This window comes from Ciona robusta, chromosome 3 (genome assembly GCF_009617815.1).
Source record: "Ciona robusta chromosome 3, ASM961781v2".
Taxonomy (NCBI): Eukaryota; Metazoa; Chordata; class Ascidiacea; order Phlebobranchia; family Cionidae; genus Ciona; species Ciona robusta.
The window spans coordinates 8,393,749-8,413,296 of NC_143237.1; the positions used below are offsets into that span (position 1 = coordinate 8,393,749).

The 19,548-nt window shown below is 35.1% G+C and overlaps 2 protein-coding genes across 10 annotated transcripts in view; both read left to right on the plus strand.

Moving 5' to 3' along the window:
• The window catches only part of LOC149738905 (spectrin beta chain, non-erythrocytic 1-like), a 38,897-nt gene extending 24,136 nt beyond the window's left edge, over window positions 1–14,761 (plus strand). For 5 of the 6 annotated variants that reach the window (XM_089874890.1, XM_089874893.1, XM_089874892.1 and 2 more), the window contains 25 exons: window positions 229–426; window positions 541–660; window positions 913–1,110; window positions 1,376–1,669; window positions 1,796–1,930; window positions 2,258–2,467; window positions 2,693–2,858; window positions 3,149–3,299; window positions 3,597–3,705; window positions 3,957–4,096; window positions 4,321–4,459; window positions 4,888–5,018; window positions 5,344–5,548; window positions 6,904–7,098; window positions 7,408–7,587; window positions 7,900–8,144; window positions 8,439–8,662; window positions 8,969–9,171; window positions 9,531–9,743; window positions 10,007–10,155; window positions 12,482–12,781; window positions 13,217–13,339; window positions 13,417–13,510; window positions 13,740–13,832; window positions 13,900–14,761. In XM_089874890.1, the coding sequence (XP_089731016.1) occupies window positions 229–426; window positions 541–660; window positions 913–1,110; window positions 1,376–1,669; window positions 1,796–1,930; window positions 2,258–2,467; window positions 2,693–2,858; window positions 3,149–3,299; window positions 3,597–3,705; window positions 3,957–4,096; window positions 4,321–4,459; window positions 4,888–5,018; window positions 5,344–5,548; window positions 6,904–7,098; window positions 7,408–7,587; window positions 7,900–8,144; window positions 8,439–8,662; window positions 8,969–9,171; window positions 9,531–9,743; window positions 10,007–10,155; window positions 12,482–12,781; window positions 13,217–13,339; window positions 13,417–13,510; window positions 13,740–13,832; window positions 13,900–13,971 (4,287 nt within the window). In that variant the 3' untranslated portion in view covers window positions 13,972–14,761. The remainder of the gene's footprint in view (window positions 1–228; window positions 427–540; window positions 661–912; window positions 1,111–1,375; window positions 1,670–1,795; window positions 1,931–2,257; window positions 2,468–2,692; window positions 2,859–3,148; window positions 3,300–3,596; window positions 3,706–3,956; window positions 4,097–4,320; window positions 4,460–4,887; window positions 5,019–5,343; window positions 5,549–6,903; window positions 7,099–7,407; window positions 7,588–7,899; window positions 8,145–8,438; window positions 8,663–8,968; window positions 9,172–9,530; window positions 9,744–10,006; window positions 10,156–12,481; window positions 12,782–13,216; window positions 13,340–13,416; window positions 13,511–13,739; window positions 13,833–13,899) is intronic. The other variant, XM_089874894.1, reaches the window with a different exon arrangement.
• A 678-nt stretch (window positions 14,762–15,439) lies between these two features.
• Window positions 15,440–19,452, plus strand: LOC149738907 (uncharacterized). 4 transcript variants are annotated; one of them, XR_016384625.1, is made up of 5 exons: window positions 15,440–15,896; window positions 16,587–16,617; window positions 16,808–16,844; window positions 17,256–17,931; window positions 18,306–19,452. XR_016384625.1 is itself a non-coding variant. In XM_089874905.1 (2 exons), exons 1-2 carry the CDS (start codon window positions 15,440–15,442, stop codon window positions 16,435–16,437), a joined length of 939 nt encoding a protein of 312 aa, XP_089731031.1. In that variant the 3' UTR covers window positions 16,438–16,723. The 4 variants fall into 4 exon arrangements, 2 of the variants coding, with proteins under 2 accessions (XP_089731031.1, XP_089731032.1); XR_016384624.1 differs by having other exon boundaries at window positions 16,808–17,931; XM_089874905.1 differs by lacking the exons at window positions 16,808–16,844; window positions 17,256–17,931; window positions 18,306–19,452 and having other exon boundaries at window positions 15,956–16,723.
• The last annotated feature ends 96 nt before the right edge of the window (window positions 19,453–19,548 follow it).

Consider the following 19,548-nt stretch of genomic DNA (forward strand, 5'->3'; position numbering starts at 1 on the left):
TAAATTTGTATTTGTTTTGTCATTTTGCAAACACATGGTGTAAAATTTGTTAACATTTTTTAAACAAAAAGAATTTTCTAGCAGTTAAGTTTCAAGTTTGCAAAAAAATGATAATAAGTTTGAAAATTTCAACCATTTTTTTTAACAATTTTAAGTTTCAGTTCAACAATTAAAACAAATAGTAAGTTTGGTTGTTATCATTATATTTTAATTGATTTCTTCATCTAGGCAAAATTGGACAACTTGCGAGATGAAGCTGAGCGTTTATCAAACGAGCATCCAGAGGAAGCGGATGAGATCAGGAGCAAGTTTGAGCAGATGGAGAAGGTTTGGCAGGAGTTGAGAGACATGTTAAGGAAGAGAGAGGACTCACTTGGAGAGGCGGGGAATCTTCAGAAGTTCCTTCGAGATCTTGATCGGTTCCAGGTAATATGAGATTATTTATTTTTTTAATTGTTGTAGTTTGTCAAGTTTTTGGTTATATCATAAAATTATTAGTTTGGTTTAATCTAAACACTTCACTGATTTGTTACTTACCAGGCATGGTTATCAACCACACAAACCACGATAGCATCTGAAGACATGCCACAATCTCTACCAGAAGCTGAGAAACTTCTTCAACAGCATCAAGCTATTAAACTTGAGATTGACAACTATGAGGTGAAAATGCAATTTTTTTTTTATTTAACACGAGGGCTAAATGACAATTAAGATAACTTTTGATAGTGACAGAACTAGCATGGTAGATGGTTAACTCAAAAATTTCAACACTGTATTTAGAATTTATTACAGTCATTAAGACCAAATCTGTTTATGAAATAGTGCATATATCTATTAAGTTTGAGCCTATATGCTTTCTCTACAAAATTAAAAAAAAAGAAGTTATTTGACCGCATTTTTTTCCACATTTAGGCTGATTACGAAGAAATCAAGAAAACTGGAGCGCAAGTTACTGCTGGTCGTGAAGATGAATCTCAATACATGTTCCTTGGACAGAGGTTGCAAGCTCTTGACCAAGGTTGGGACGAGCTGCAGAAAATGTGGGAAAACCGAAACCATTTCCTTAAAGAAGCAAAAGAATATCAAGCGTTCATTCGTGACTGCAAACAGGTAGAATAGCAATTGATCACATGTGTTTGTTTATAAAATGCTTAACAAAAACACTTACCTTACAAAAGTATTTGAATTGCTTTCAGTAGTAATACCAGTGATCTTAGAATTTATGCCAGAATTGTTTTCAGATTTATATCACAAATTTTTATACTTATTTTGTAATTTTTAATAATTATTTTAGGTGCTTTATTTTAAATAATATTTATATTGGGTTTAAATATAAAAAATGTTTAAGTTAAATTTTTAATTTGATTTTTTTCAGGCGGAACAAATTCTCACCAACCAGGAGTACGCTCTAGAGACCGCTCGTCGTTCCTCTGCGGCTGCTACGACTCCTGACTCCGCTGAGGAAGTCCTAAAAAAGCACGAGGCATTTGTTGCAACTATGGCAAGCGGAGATGAGAGGATCGAGTCCGTCCTCCGCGATGCAGAGAAGCTTTCTGATGAAGAGACAAGTCATCATGCTGCAGATCGGATCAAGGAGCGAGCTGAGAAGATCGCAGAAAGAAGAGCGAAGAATAAAGAGGAGGCAGAGGAGGTTTCAGCAATGCTCCGGGTACAACATTATATATTTTTAAATTGAATTTGAAAAGAGCCTTTGAAATTGGATATAATAGGTTTTGATAGGTTTTGAGATAAAAACAATTGAGTAGTAAAGCTAAAAACTTGACTTTTCATGCAGGAGAATCTAGCAATGCAGAAGTTTGTAGCTGACTGTGATGAACTGAGTGAATGGGTGAATGAGAAGATGTTGACGGCTAAAGATGCCACGTATGATGATGCAAGGAACCTTCACTCTAAGTGGCAGAAACATCAAGTATGTTAAAACTTGTGATAAATATTAATGAGAAATGTGACTATTATGGAAATATTTAAAACTGCTGTTTTGGTGTTATAACCAGGAGTTTTGTCTTTATTTAAATAAGAGGCTGATGGTGCCATTTTAAGTGAAATAAACAGAATTAAGAACGGCAAACCCTGGTTGGCAGGGTGTGCTATAGAAATGTGTGTTGTGTCTTACCATCCCTGCCTCGCCTGCATCTTAAAAGTATGCCGTCTATAAACAGAATAAATTTGTTTGGCTTGATTTTAGTCATTACGTTTTTGTAGCACCTAAATCTAACTTTGTCGTTTCAATTTGAAGGCGTTTGCAGCCGAGTTGTCGGCCAACAAAGATCGGTTGGAGAGACTTGAAGAAGAAGGTTCGTCACTTACGGAATCGAAACCTGAATGGGGAGAACAAATAGAGACCAGACTCGATGATTTACGAAAGCACTGGTTAGCGCTAGAGAGTTGCACTAAAACAAAGGAGAAAACGCTTTTTGAAGCTCACAAAGCGGAACTTTTCTCACAGGTAATGTACTTTCCCAAATATTATTTTTTTAATTACAACTAAAAAAGCCATAGCTTTATTGAGTATAATTGCCCCAATTTTTTTTTATTTTCCATTTAAATTAAAGCTATATTTATTGAACTTTTTGAGGCTATTTTCCTAATTCAAGAACATACTTGTTTTTTTAACCTTTTTAAGAACTTTTTTAATCTTTATTCTGTTTTTTTATCAATATCTCTCATCCAGACATGTGAAGATCTTGAGAAGTTTGCATCACAAATGGAGGAACAACTCAACTCCGATGATGTTGGAAAAGATCTCGCCAGTGTTAATGTCCTCCTCAAAGATCATCTTGCTCATCAGGATGAAATCGAAGTCCGGAAACAGGAGGTGCAAGAACTTGAGAGTCAAGGTTAGAATATGAAAACTATTTCACTGTAATTTTATTAAATCAGCAAATGTAAGGTATTTATTGGTAATGTTTATTAATTTATTTAATAACAACTTTGTTAGAGATTTATGTTTTTTAATTTTTGAAAAAATGCAACAAATGTTTTCTGTGGATTTTAGGTCAATTTGGACCTGATTATATAATTTCGAGATAATTTTAAAAGTCAAATTTTTGTTTTTCTTTTATTTTGTCTAATGACGAAATTTTAAAATTTATATTTTCCTCCTTATTCATCACGTTCCAACATCCAGCTGATGTCCTGAAGTCCGAGGGAGACGAGGATGTTGATACGATGAACGAGGAGCGAGCAAAGATCAAACGGAGGATCCAGGATCTGGATGAACCTCTTGAGAAGAGGAAGAATGCTCTTGATAACAGCAAACAACTCCATCAGTTTTACAGGTAGGTTTTTGATATGATAAGAATATCTTAAAATTTGCCAATTTTTTTACCTGAAATTGTTAGTTGATTCATGGCGAAATTTTTTTTTAAATAAATTAAAAACAGTTAAAATGTCTAAAACAACAATTTGGTTTTCCTTGGTAATTTACTGTGTATTCCATATGGGTGAAAATAAGGTCTTAGGTTTGCAATGGGACTTGCACTTGCGGTTTAGCCCAGAGCTGGCCCATTATAACTTACTAGCTATATTTTGTTTATATTAAGTCACAGTTTTTCAATACTTCTGTTATTACACAGAGATGTACAAGATGAGAAATTATGGATTGATGAGAAAATCCCACAAGCTACTTCTAATGAGCTTGGTAGCTCCTTGCAGGAAGTTCAAGCTTTACAGAAGAAACATCAGGTAAGTCAATATTGCTAAAGAGATGATTATTAAAAAAAGCATTCAAATGACTTGGTTAATAGTATTTTTACACTAATGTGGTTTGGTGTGGCATGAAATTATTTTAAAAGATCAAATTTGTGTAGGTGTCAAAAAGGGCACTTTTTTTAATTAGATTTTTTATTCAAACTAGAATTTGTGTTTTTTTTCATTTTTATTTATTTTTTTATTTTGTATGATTTATTTTTATATTTAAATGTTTTAACTTCCAGGCTTTACGAGGTGAACTCACGGCACACGAGCCACTAGTGGTCGCTGTATGCGATCGTGGGGTAGCCATGGCAACCGAGGACAATCCTAATGTAGATAAAATAAATGAAAAGTGTCATGAACTGCAGGAGAAGTGGGACAGGTGGGGGCTCTAATTCATTTGGTTGTTTGGTCATTTTTGTGTATTTACCTTTCATCAGTGTAAATGACATCATATTTTTCGACTTGTTGCACCCTTAGTATGCTTTTTCATTTTAATCATACTTTTTTACTTTATCATACTATTTCGCGATGTTGTTTGTTATACGCCCGGATAAATGACCTTGAAATGCCATTACGCAAGTAAATGTCAACATCTTGATGCAGATTACTTGAGGATGCAGATGAGAGAAAAGGAAAGTTAACTGAAGCGGAAAACGCTCAACAATATTTCTTCGATGCTGATGAAGCAGTTGCGTGGATGGAGGAACAAGAACTTTACATGATGTCCGAGGAAAAAGCTAAGGTTGGATTTGAGTTTTGTTTATGTTGGTGAATCTTAAAATATAGTATTCATCATCAGAAGTGTTTTAGGAATTGTCGTTTTTATGGTATTTTTATCTGTGTTGTTTTAATTACCTTGATCTTCGTTACTCTTTTCAAAAGAAAGAAATAAATTTCAAGTGTTATGTTAGACCTTGGAATCAAGGCTAAGTTGGTTCATTACTCATTAAACATATGTCATAGTATTTGTCGTTAAAATAACCTAAAACATAAAATTGTCATGAACTATCATGCAACTGACAAAACTCAGTTTAAAGTAACAATTTGATAAAACATTCATAAAACATTCTGAAGGTATGATATACTGCAGCATATACATATCACTTAAAGTAGACCAACGTCTAACGTCTAAATAAAATCTTCCCAATTAAAATCTCTTGCATCTTCCAGGACTCTCAAGGAGCAACAAAGATGTTGAAGAAACATCAAGCACAAGAGCAAAGCATCGATGATTATGCCGACACCATTCAACAACTTTCAAAGACATGTCGTGATCTATGTGACCAAGAACACCCAGAAAGGTAAAGAATAATATATACAGGATATGGCCTGGTTGATAGGTTTATGTATGTGTAGTGTTTACTGCAAGATCAGATACTTTTGTTATTTTGTATTAATGACAAATCTCCTGGCGGGATGTGTCAAAATACCTTACCCTACAAAACATTCTGCTGCTTTTGTGTATTGAAACACACCAGAAAATCTGTGTTTTCTGCACGTGTGTTTCTGCCTATGCTCATTCTTTTTGGTGTCTGGTAATAGGCCAACTCTGACCTAAATCCCAATGGCATGACTCTCTTTAGGACTTCACCAACATACAATATAACATAAATATCAAATTTACAGCGAGCAACTATCAGTGCGGCAACAACAAGTCGATCGAACTTACGCGGGACTCAAAGATCTTGCGGAGGAGAGGAGGATGAAGTTGAGGGAGAGATGCGATCTCTTCCGTTTATCTCGGGACATTGATGATCTGGAGCAATGGATCGCTCAGCGGGAAACGGTTGCCGCATCACAGGAGCAAGGGCAGGACTTTGATCATGTTTCAGTAAGTTTTTGTTGGTTTTTAATATGTTTATGATATAGTGGTTTTGTAATGCTAAAGAAATTATTGAAACATAAATTTGAATTTGTATATTATACAGCTTAATTTGAATTGGAATTCCTTTATTTAAAGTTTAATTTTTGAATTAAATTTTAAAATTTAAGATGTAGTTCGGACCAAAGTTAGTATAGACCAAGTTAGGAAACGGATTGTAAAACAACGAGTCTTGTTATCCATTGTCGCGCGTCTATGACGTCATAGACGCCACCATTACGGAGCCCACGGCATAGCATTTTATCATTGCTGAGTGCTGTTTTTCGTTTAAATATTGCGATTTTTTAAAAACCAAGCACTTCCGCGCGTAATATGGCTTTCTACTAGTGTTATATCTTATCACAATAATAAACCTCACATAAATAATCAACTTTTATTGAATACTCAATCAATTAAAGAGTAAAAAAACAGAAAATATCAAGTTTACCAACCAAAAACATAAAAGAACATATTTAAAATATAAAAATACAAACAAAAACGCATAACATTACCATAAACTGGTGTATCTAGCTGCAGTTTTGCATGTAAATTGCCGTGATTTTACTTTTTGGCTCACAAACTTAACACGTATACCCGGCAACGAAACTTAAGGTAGGCCTATCTTTGTAAAAATTTGCCTAATATCGAAGTAACTTTGAAGAAAACAATATTGAGTTACTATTTTTGGTCCTCTGCATAAATTAGTAAGCTACCCTTTCTGCGTTACGGGTCTTTATGAAATTGGAAAACGCGAACACCTTATCTGCTACTACTTCAGCAGTTTGGAGCTGCATGTCCACTCATGTTGGATTATAAATGTAGTAAAGAATGGCTCTGTAGATTCGTAGGTATGAGCATATACTATTATGTAAACTAAGCTGATTGCTGCTAGACTTAATCGCCAACGTAAAGTACCCTGTTAAACCACACTGTACGCCGAAAACCAGTCAAAATATTAATTTACTTCACATTAATTCCTAGATTTAATATTATATAACAAGATCTACATTAGAAATTATATTTTAAATGGTAAAACAATCGCTATACGTGTTTTCTAGCTTTGTATCGCTTACAAGAACCAAATGAACACATGCCGACCATGCATTTGTATACGCGATTCACGCTCTGTGGGCTCCGTAATGGCGGACACGAGCGCCGTTTCCTAACTTGGTCTATACTAACTTTGGTTCGGACTAGCAAATTGTAGTAAATAATTTCTAATTATTTATGATTCAAAACTTAAGAATTGTGGTTGTAAGAAGATTAATTTTATTTTGATTTATTATATTAAAAACAAAGATGGAATTTTTATTCCTCTTTTGCAGATCTTGCAAGATCAGTTCAATGACTTCCGACGAGACACAATCAAGACCGGGGAGGAGAGAGTCGCTGATGCGATCCGGATGTCTGACGAACTCATCGATGCTGGCCACACGGATGCGCCAGAGATCGCAAACTGGAAAGACACGATAAGCGAGGCTTGGGCCGATCTGCTCGAGCTTATCGACACCAGAGTTGAGGTGGGTGCTTTGTTTCTTATATATTTTATTATTTTTTACAGTTTGCATGCCTGTTTAATTTTCAACTTAATAAACAGTTTTATGCAATAAGACCAAAATGTTATTGTTTTTGTGGGAGTAAAAAAATATACCATGTACGGATGCATTTAAATAAGTGCTAAGTAAACCATTTATCAGATGTTAGTACTGTAACTATTTCTTACTGGTGGTCATGAAATGCACCGAGTAGCCCGAACACAACATTTTATCTGTTAAAATTTACCTGATTCGCTCACTTCTAGTTTAAATTATCCAAACACCATTTACCAGATGCTTGCTGCTGCATATGCTCTCCACAAATTCCATTATGATGGAGCTGAGATCCTTGCAAGGATTCAGGAGAAGAGACAGGAAGTTCCTGATGAACTTGGACGAGACCACGATGCTGTGGAAAACTTCCAGCGTGAACATGATATATTTGCTCAGGATATCAAAGCTATCGGACTACAGGTAAAAACTTCTTTTTCCTTTCTTTTATTTTAAGTTTAAATGTCTAAGGTTTAACTTAAAATGTGAATTTTATTTCCGAGTTGGTGGACTACTTTAATATAAAAAAGACTTACTTTGGTTTTTCTTGCGTTAAAATTTGTGACGTTATGTTCTTAAAATTTAATAGATAAACATTTAAAATGTTTCTCTTCTATGCAAACAGTAGGCTATTTTTACCAGCATACTTAATATATTTTATCATCAATAATTAAATAAAAGTTTGCAACAGATAAATGCAGCATCAATTAATCCTCACACGACTTTTATCTTAAGGTTGAAGTCATCACGGCAGCCGGAAACGAGCTTCAAGAGGGATACGCAGGTGATGATCTTCACGAGATTGAAAAGAAGATAGAGGCTGTGCAGAGTGCGTGGAATAATCTTCTCACTTTGGTGAAGAAGAGAGCTGCTCTTCTATCTGATGCTCTCAATAAATTCCGCTTCATGAATTTGTGTCGGGACCTCATGGACTGGATGGAGACTACTGTACGACAGATTGACTTGCAGGAGAAGCCAAGGTATTTAGCTGGAGGTTTTACAAGATTTCTTTTTACTTAGTAAAGAGTATAAGCTTATTTGTAGGACTATTTTAATTCTCCCCAGCCCAAATTTTAAGGTAAAAATCTAACAACCATTACATTAACTTTGCAGTTCAATAGTATATAATAAAAATGAATACTTTTGTAAAAAGTGTAGCTGTATTTTAGCTAGCATTGTCAAAACATATATATTTGATTCCGAAAACACATAATGGCAACTTTTTTGCTTTCCTATGTTAAGTACAAAATTGACACAAATTTACAATATAACAGAGACGTTTCTGGTGTTGAGACTGCAATGAGTGTCCACCAAGGCACAAAAGCAGAGATTGACGCTCGTAACAGCAGTTTCGAGGAATGCACAGAACTTGGCCACCATCTTCTTAACACTGGCCATTATGCTAGTGATGAAATACAAGTCAAGTTGAACGAATTGTCCGCAAAACGAAATCATGTGGTTGATCGCTGGCAAGAGAAATGGGACTTGCTTAACTTGTGTAAGTATATTTTTAGTATTTATTTAAGTAATTATTCATTTTGTTTATAGTACCTATTGACTGTTATGTGCAAAAATCAATTTTTTAGAAAAACATTGTTTGTTTTTAAATAATAATATTTTCTTAAGCACAATATACCACGAATGAATGGTTTTGGCAGAAAAAAGTCATTATAGTCAAAGGAAAAGATGTTTTGTTTTATGTTTCCCAACAAAAAAATATTTTTTCAATTTGACTGGGTATTATAAACCAGTGTATTAAAAGTAACTTCACCTTGACTAATTAATTCACTATTCAACCCAACAGTGATGGAGGTGTACCAGTTCGCACACGATGCCAATGCATGTGATGCGTGGGTCCAACAACAGAATGCGCTCATCCGTGACATGCCCGTGGACTCTTGCAGGTCAGCTGACGACGCTGACCAGTTGCTACGACGATTAGATGGGTTCGAGAAAGCAGCCGTGCCTTGGGAAGAAAGATTTGCTGCTTTGGAGAAATTAACAGAGGTTTGTTCTGCTTTTAACTGGTTTAAACTGGTTTAGTGGTTATTTTAATGTGGTGTGCAACTGTAGGGTATACAACTAATATATGAAAAAGATAAAGCATTATGTAATAAATTGTTAATGATTATGTGGTTATGCTATGGAAAATACTTACAGATTAATGAAAAAGTTGGCCCGTATAATATATTGTTATGCCATACAATAAATTGGTAATCTTGGTATGAAAATGGTGTAAAGAATCCTTATGGATTAAAAAACATTATGCTATAAAATATATTGACATAATGTACTGCAAAAAGTATGCTTGCTACAAAAAAAATTATGCGTGTTACGCTATAAAAAAATATTCTTAAATCTTACAGATGGAAATACGTGACGAAGCTGCTCGCAAACTCGCGAAAGAAGAGATGGAAAGAAAGAGAAAGGAGGAAGAAGAAGAGCAAGAAAGGAGGAGAATAGAAGAGAAAAAAGCGCAGAAGATCAGGGAAGAGGCAGAGAAGGAAGCAGCTCGTGTTCAAGCAATCGTGGATGCTGAAACACCAACGATTCAAATCGTTAATCCAGATGGTCATGAGGTAACGGTTTTTATATGTTTCATGCTTTTTTTTATATTTTAGTGGAACCTTTTGTGTATATGGCATATTAAATAGTGTTCAATTTAAAGTCTAAAAAAAAAAGTTGTAACAATTTTTTTGTTCCAAGCTGGCTCACTACTTTTATTAATTATTCCCCCCCAAATTTTTTTTTTATTTATCGACAAAAAAATATTTCACTTTACATTTTTTCGGAATTATTTTGTTGATTTTTTTAGTATTTTTAAAAATTTTTTATCTTCCAGGCATCTCTCGTTAATGGGATGAACGGTGAAACCTCCGGGGACGGAGCAGGTGATGCAGAGGATAGAAGAACACCGGAGGTTCAGAGCCACGAAGGACCATTACAACGGAAACAGGAACGAGATATAGATGGGAAGAGAGCGTCAAACAGGTTCGGTTATTTTCTTACTTTATTTTTGAAGTTTTTATTATTGAATTTTAATATCTTTTGTCAAAATATATTAGTTGTGACTTTTTGATGCAAGCATAGTGTATTATGTCTTTTTAAATAGTGGTATATTGTATTGGTTATACCAATCAGCCTGAAGCAGGGCATTAGATGAATGAAAATGTAATGATTTCGGTCTAACTGATAAGTTTTACTATGAGTTTCTTCAGTTTTAAACGCATGTATCGGTTTGAGTTTCAGTTTTGCTAAAGCATGTTTCATCCATCGTTTTGTAAACCCTTAATGTGGTAACACATATTGTTTTTCTATATTGTCAAATATGCCACGGTATAGGTTATCACACATTTCCCCATCAACCAAAGAAGTAGGTTCAGATACTGATAGCAATAACGTACAAGCTAAGTACCACGAAGCATGTTACGCTGAAGATTCTAGCAACTCGGAAAAACTCATCCAAACTTCTCATGTGACAACCATGAATGGTGATACGCTGCTCAATCACGAGATTCATGATATCATCATGCCGAAAATCCTCCAACCTGCCTTTGCAGTGCGCAAATCTCTATCCCCTGCCAAGAAAATTCAGTACGCGAAACTTATATCTAACGGCCACCCTGGCATCCATAACAGCAGGCCAGGCCGCCATTCACACCACAGGTTTGACAACTTAAAGGATTTAGATTTTCCGAAGCCAAAAAAAAGGATCAGTCTAAACAGACAGCCACAAATTGAAGAAGGTTCAACACCATTTATCCACGCAGATGATGTAATGGTACCTAGAAGACGTTTATTTAACAAACCACCCTCAGGAACTACTGTACAAAGTGTTGTAGCATCCGTGCACTCTGATTTCAACGCTCCACACACAGTGTCTCTAAAAACAACAAACACTGATAAAGTTAAACTTAGTGAGATCAACACAGATATCAGGACAATCAGTACAACTTCCTCTTACAACAAGAACTCACTTTCTCGTGAAAGATTTTTAAACTTTTCCTTCACAAGTTCACCCTGTGTTTCATCTGATAATGAAGAAATAGAAAACCTACTTGGCTTAGATTTCATAAAAACAAAGTTTCCTCCCGGTCACGTGCCCAGACCCCAAGTAACACATACATCTCCCATTATATCTGCAGAAGATTTATGGGTTCCAAGAGAAAACACAAACATGGATAATTCTTATCCACAAAAAAAGAGTACTAGTCAAAAACCACATACCTCAATCTACCAACGCCATTCATTGCTCACAAGCAGCTTTTCTAACTTTATTAACCCTACAAAGCAATCGCAATCAAAAGGAAGAAAAAATCCACCTCGATCGCGACTTAACAGCGTGGGCGAGGTGATGAGGTCCCGCACTCACAGTTTAAGGATGAGGATCTATGAAAATCGGAGGCGGAAGGTGACTGCTCCTCCTCCTGATCAGCAGGAGAACATTCGGAGGATCCAGCTCTTCCCACAAACTGTGTCCAGATCTACAAGGGAGGACAACATGCTTCCTAAACCGAGAATAAGTCCTTGTCGAGATACCTCATTTGAATCTGCTGAAACGAGTCCGAAAATGACGTCTGAACCTGACAGTGTTTTATCTGCCGCTTGTTCTGTTGTATCAGATGAAAGCCAATACTACACACCATTGAACACCCAACAACAGCGAAATAATAAACGTGTCACATTAAGTGACCAAACACCTCAAGAATTTAGCCTACACAGTATACACTATCGTAAAACACCAGCAACCCATTACTGGGAGAGTCGTAAGCAAAACGGACGGCACCAGATATATGGACATCGACCTACTGCATTTGTCACTTCCTTACCAAGAGACTTAAACTTCACAAACAGCTTCAAAACCACCCCTGTGGGTGGACCAGTGGTGGCTGTTTCCCCATTCACCAAGGTACCCTTCCCCCCTTTGCTTACAAGTACCCCAGTCCAAAAGCAAAGTTCTTATTTACCACCTGAAGAGATCTGGGTTTTGCGTGGCAGCAGGAGGACTGGAATCAGAAGCAAAAGGTTGGAGAGAAGCATGGCTTGCCTGTCCAGGCTTCGACGCAAATAACCAGGTTAACCACGAGCAGTGAGATTGCACGGTGCGAACAAACTAACTTCAACCGCCGCCAGTTACTACCAGGACTAGAATCACTACCACGACAGCGACTGACCATTAATCTGCTACTGATGCTACCAGCAATAAATTTATTCACATGTTTTATATTAATATCGATTATTTGCGGCTAAACGCATCGCAAGTTTGTGTAACTTATATTTTTTACCATATAGTGCATTTTTTATTTTTATCAACCAGCTCCCTAAGCAGCAACAACGATTCTTTGGACGGCGCTAAAAAATCCAAGAAGAAAAATAAAAAATCGCCGAAAAAGAAATCCAAACATATTGACAGCGAACCACTGCATGGTACTCCCTCCACACCATCATACATAGAACCAGTGGTGGTTGAGCAATCCACCGGAGTCCAGTACGACCAGACACCGGTAAAAATGCGACCAAAACCTGTTCAGGACCAAACACCAAGGGAACACCCTCACGAAGGCTACTTAAAACGCAAATCTACGATGTTTAGTCCTGTAAAAAAGGCATCCAACAGGTCCACCTATATAGACGTAGATACGGTTGGCCGCAATTGGTTTCTCAAACTAATTCAACTCTTGATTCCAACTTACTGCAGCTTTTCTTAACTTCAATTGGCTTCACTATGCTCACTTATTATTAATTGCTTCCATAGCTGTTTGTTTCCTAATTAATCATGCTTCACTTTGCAATTGAACGTTTTTACACTCTGCTATGTTAACTATGCATGTTGAACTTATGTATTTTCAACTCATAAATTGTGCTTGTTTTTATTAATCATATTTGCATTGCATTGCTTTGCATGTTTTTTAATGATGTATCACCGAACTTAAAAATTTACTTCTTCTCTGTGTTTGTTACCAACTTACCATTTGCACGTGCTTACAATTAAACTCCCTAATAGTTTATTACCAACAAATTTCTCAGTTTGTTTTTACCCAATATTTTATAGGTCCTGGAACAGTGTGTTCTGTGTGTTGCAAGACAAACATCTTACTTTCTACAAAGATCCAAAAGCAGCTTCCCAGAGAGCTTCCTTCCATGGAGAGCAAGCTCTATCGTTAGAAAATGCAACGTAAGTATATAATTTACTTACATGTACCTTGCTTTATATTGTTAGATTCATTATGTTAAATTATTGTTCCTCATTAGTGTTGAAATAGCTTCTGACTACAAGAAACGAAAGAATGTTCTGCGATTGAAACTTTCTAGTGGAATGGAATATCTGCTTCAAGCTAAAGATGAGGTTATTCCATATAAGCATATTTTGTTGGGTGCAACAGCCATGTTTATGCATGTTTTAACACTGGTTGTTTTGCTGTTCATTCTCTTCTTTTCTTTCTTTAAATAAAATGATCTTCAGAATAGTTTTCAAAGAGAACTAAAAAATTATGTTATATCATATTGTGTCTGCGAATTGTTTTTATTGATTTCTATCAAGCCTTTGAAATTACTAATAAAATTATTTATTGCAGGAGGAAGTGCAGCTGTGGCTGAACAGAATTCAAGCCCAAAATCTCAATGCTTCCATCAGCAGTGGAGTCAGCACACCTTCTCGAGTATCAACAGTACGTAACTCATTTAATGTTTTACCCAGTTGTGTAAACTGTTGATTAATTCTGCTTTTGTTTACAGTTGGTCAGCGAAGCAAGCCCCAAGTCTAAAAAGCGTAGAAGCTTTTTGAAAAGTGGGAAGAAGAATAAGTGAATAGAACTAGATGAGTTGCACCCATGTAACTGAATACACGCGGTAGATCACTGGGTGGGGTTGTTCTACCACCTTGTTTATTACATAAACGTGGCACTGGTGCATTTATAAGTTTTCCACTTGATCAACCAATTCATGTGTTTTGTACTAGTTGATGTTTAATGCTGTAGGCACCTATTCCGCACTCAATCATCCAAGGATATGTATTGGTTTCTATCGCGTCAAAATTGTTATAGCCACCATAGCTTTGTAGTCATGTCGCATTACAATACACTGTGCATGCGAGTGTTAATGTTGACTTCGCGTGCATGCCCATTTTTCGTTCCTAATCTATACATGTTCTTGATTTCTGTAATTCTCTGTCGCTGGTAGCGACTCATGCGCAATTTTTGTACAGCAATTTCTCATTATTGAAAAAGTGATAAAAACACAGTAGTTATTAAAGGACATTACCCCCTTTAATTTGGAGACCTATTTCATTAACTAGTGTGCTTGGCTTTTGCTTTGTAAATTGCTTTTGCTCCATAAGTGTACCTATATATCCAAACAAAGATATTTTGAGTCCATTGGCACGTTTTGTAATTTGTCAACCCTATATCGGCAAGTTTTCATTCACAAATTTTATCCACAATATGACGGTGCTGTCACGACGAAGTTCTTTCTAATTTTTGCTGTGAGTCACTGACAGTAATCGTATTAAAATTTGCTGTCGCGTACCGATGCGTCAACTTACAAAAAGTTAGTTCTTCAACGTTTTGCTTGCAAACTTGTAATAAAACAGCCCATGCTAGCATTGTAGTATGTTACTTCTTTTCATGTTATGAGCTACTGTAGAAGGAAGAAACCCTTTTAATCAGAGTATAGACTCTGCTTTGGTATTTTAGCTTCATAGCCTGAATCAGAGTCCTGAATATGGAGTTTTCTGATAAAATTGGAAAGTTTAGAACTTTAGCAAAGTAAGGAAAATGTTCAGAGTCCTGAATATGGAGGAGTTTTCTGATAAAATTGAAAAGCTTAGAACTTTAGCAAGGTAAGGAAAATGTTAATTATATTTATATTGTTTTTTATTGATTTACCTATTGCCACCTGGTTTAACCAGCTTTTGTTTATAAGTAATAGTAAAGAGAATTGGTTTTAACCTATTCTGCAATAGAAAACCTAATACAAAACCGTTAAGTATAACCATAGACAACTTATAATAGACCGCAAGCGTCACTTCTGGGATTCCCGTAAAAATATGTTTTTAGACCAAAAAAACAATGTTAGTTATTCCTAATTGCAAATATTATGTGTGTTTGTGTAGTTTGGTACTAGAAAGTTTATTAAAGTGAGAAAATATTGTTATATAATGCAAAAAATCAAGTTTATTTGTTGCAGATACGTTCCGCTTCAGTGCACCCAGGTTAAAGCAATCTGTTTTCGTTACTCGCGTAAGTCATACGTATTATTTAGGTTTTAAAATATCGGTATGGCGGATTCAGTGGTTCGTAGTTATTTAAGCAGTCTGGAGATTCAATGCGACGTATGTGGTGCAATGATGGCAAGCATAGATGAGTTGCGAACCCATTGCTTGATGATGCATTATGAACAAGGACAAGACAAAATAAACGTACAGGATGTATTTACAAAAACGGTAGCCTTATGCCAGAAGCAGTCCATTTTCAAAAGACCAGTGTCTTTTATTTTAACCAGCAGCACATTTGGATTTATAAGAACAGTTTTTGACTACTACAACAGTATTAAAAAAAATCGGAACAAATTCTATTCAATGTATTCCACATGGTGTGTAACTGCAGCCGATGATTTGGGCATGCCGCAACAACAAGCTGCTTATTTTCTTATAAAACTGATGGATGTTATTGCGGCACACGAAGAAATAGATAAAACAAATAACCCGGTTATAGGGGTGGATGAAAGAGATTCAGGTAACACAGCAAAATATAAATTTTAACAAAATGCTTTAATAGTAGTGTGTTATGTACAGATATTCTTGAATATATTGGTGGTTTTCTTCTGCTAAAGGCAAAACGAAAGTTTGAACCAAATTTTATTGAATGTTTAACCAAAAATCAACCACACAAAAAATCAACCTTTACATCTCAAATGGAGTTAAAAGTTGGAGAAAACCATTTGTTGCATCCATCAGACCAATTTCAACAATTTATAACATGGATATACTATCTGCACAATAAAGAAATTTCTAAAACTTTAAAATCAATTAATTTCATTAATATAATTAACATTATTGAAAGTTCTTCCTTGTTCCTTAGCTATATTGAACAAGTCAGTGAAGAATGTGGTTTGGATATTGCCTATGTCACCAAAGTATTTAATTATATAATTTATTTGTTTGTTAAGGTTTTGGGACATAACTTTGCTAAATATGCTGTAAACATGAAGAATACCAAATGTACCAAATTTTTAGGTGGTTTTAGAGCGGAATTGCGGAAACTATGTAACCTGTAATACTCTTGCATGATGTTTTAGGAAAACTTACTTTTTTTTAGAAACTTTTGGCAGTGGATCGTGGCATACATGTGTCCATGCATTTTTTTTACCAAATGTAGTGTTGCCTCCTTTAACTTTCTTAATAATTTTTCTTTGTGTGATTGCAGACACACTGTAACTCACTTGTGCAACATCCGGGTTTGTATTTCTTCTCATGTTTGATCTCTTAAGTATGATAAACTTTATTAATTCTTAAACTTTAAATTTTAATTTGTTACTTATTCTGTTTTCATTTTTTTACAGATTTCTGACGTTTTTAATGTGGCTTAAAACTTGTTGTTATATCATATATGATCATTTATATTTTTAAATACAAATGTCTTACCAGGTTTCCAAATACAGCTTCCAAGACATCTTGAGTCAAGGTTTTTAAACAAACATATTCAATACCATGTTGCAACAAATGTTTTGTGAGATGAACCATGTTTGTCGTAGTAAACAATAACCCATCATACGTTTGTTTTGCAATAATTCGTTTTTCTTCTCCCGGATGCAGTGTATCAACTTCATTCTGTGTAAATTTAGATACAGTTGTACTTTCATGGTGCAATCCTAGTTAAAACAAAATATTTTACCCGCCAATCTAACAAATATTTCCGAAATTGATTTTCCAGCCAAATCAGTCGTTCATCGTTACAGGATCTTATTGGGTTCATTACACCACATGTTACTATGTCGAACCATCTGCAAACAATTGCTAATCAGTTCACTTATATCATTCCATATATAGTAATTTTACTTATCAAACAATAAAATAAAGTCTCGTGTGCCCTTAGATCCAGGAACATCTTCCAAAGCATATGCCACTCTACGACTAAGAGTATCTCTTGCTAGACCCACTCTCATCTACAAATCAGATAAATGTTGTGAGTATAGAAGACACTCAAAGTAAACCTAATACTTTTGTAAATGGGTTAAGCTGCATATGAACATTGGTGAGTTTTGTCTTGTGTAGTGGTGATGATGTTTCCATGCTGTATAAAGATTTCAGATGAACCCAAGAAATGTCTTTCGTCTTATAATTTAAATATTTTGTTCCGGTGGGTTTGGAGCTATATAGTGCATTCCGAACAGTCTGAAATGGGTATATACATATTTTTAATTGTTAAATCAGCTTGTGTGAAGTAAACTTACTTTAAGCAAGTGACTTGTATCGGAGCAAAGAAATATCCTTTCTTTGCGAAATGGGTTTGGGCAGGAATACAAATCATTGTGGCTTAATGGTTTTCCATGTAAAATTTCAAAAAACTTTCTGTTTATTGCAGATCCATCGGCCACAATAGCATTGATATGAGCACCATTCACCTCACACGCGATAACACTTTCCCAAAACAATGATGTTAGCTGAAATGCTGGAGTTGTGGTTGTGGGCCACCAAGACAGAGGAATTGAAAGTTCTTTTTTAAACGATCGTACATAAAACACTGCAAGAAAAAGTAATTTTTTAATCACGTAAGTTACATAACAGCATTGTTACAAACACTTACTGCAAATATGGGTGGCAAGTTTGTCAGGTGTCACTCTATCACCATAGTCTACAAAGCCAATAAGCCTTCCATTTTTCATAACCAAATTTTCTTTAACTATAGTAACAAAGAAATATTTAATATAGTTTAACCAATGCATACATTAGGCTGTGGAACCTTTCATTTCATCAACAGTTATGTAAGCCTCTACTTCCCTTTCCAATCCTTGTAGTTGGTGTAATGCCAACTGATTAATGCCACAGGCAGTTCCAGATAGATTTCTAAATAATTAAAAATATAACAAATAACCTTTTGATGAAAACCATATTTACCGATAATTTCTTAATGTCTGGCATGAAGGTAGCATCAGAACACCAGTTGTTTTCAAATGATCGTATGCTGCAGGTGACCTTGAATATAATTCAATTGCCCAACGCACTATATCTGGATGGTATCGTCGGCATGAAGGTATTCTTTTTGCATTTTCAGACTGCGTTTCAAAAAATAACCTCTGCCACTCATTCATGTTGCTGGCTTCAATGTTAATTAACCCCTGTTAAAACAATAATTAAACATTAATATCAATAAATTCAAACTTTAACATTATTTCATATAGCTACCATAAGTGTTCTGCACTTCAACTTACTGATATATCTTGGTGTAAATTCTCATCAACATGAACTAACTCACTGTCCCCTGATTTGCTTTCAACATCTTTTAAACTGGTATACTTTCTGTTATACTGTGTCTTTATGTCATACTTAAGGCAATTGTAACATGTGTTTCTGTCTTCAGATTCAACTGTTTCAACGGTACAGTTAGACTTACGTTTTTAATCGTCTATTAAAATATTTACCTATACCGCTACATTCTGGCGATCTAACAATTGTATCAATATTTAAACCTGATCCATTCCAAGTTTGAATATGATGGCATTTAGTATTTTTAGTTGTGCTAGCAACTCCTTTGCACAACCTATATCTTGCAAAGCTATCTGCAAAATCCAATTGTGCGACGTTTTATTTGGAACACAACTTAATTTGTAACTTTGATTGTTCTAATGTAATGCTTAATTTATAGTTCAGACACCTTTTGTACCTTACCTATAAATAGCATACACAGGATATAAGTTAAAGCATTATTAATTTGTGAAAGGTTACCTATAAAAGAATATAAAGTGGAAGTTCTCAAATCCACAAATTGTTTGGTAATTCTCCAACCATCAAATGCCACCCACTCTACCTGAACTGTACTATTTAAGCAAATGCTAAAAGATAAAATAAAAGATTAGTATTCCAATAACTTAATTTACAGAATACACTCTTGCCTTATGTGAGGAACTAAATCTTGTTCCGATATCCAATATTCCAGTAAAGTTTTTTGATTCCTGGTAGTTATTGACCATTTGTCTGTATATTTATGCACAATATTACAAATGATAAATTGACTACTGCTAAAAGATGCTAATGTTCTTATAAATGATATCAATAAAAGCAAGTCAACAATTTATTGTACATTCTTTCGACAAACCTCTCGTTTGTGAAGATAATTTGCTGAAGCTACTGTACACTTTTTCTATGCAGCTATGGCGAATTGCATCTGG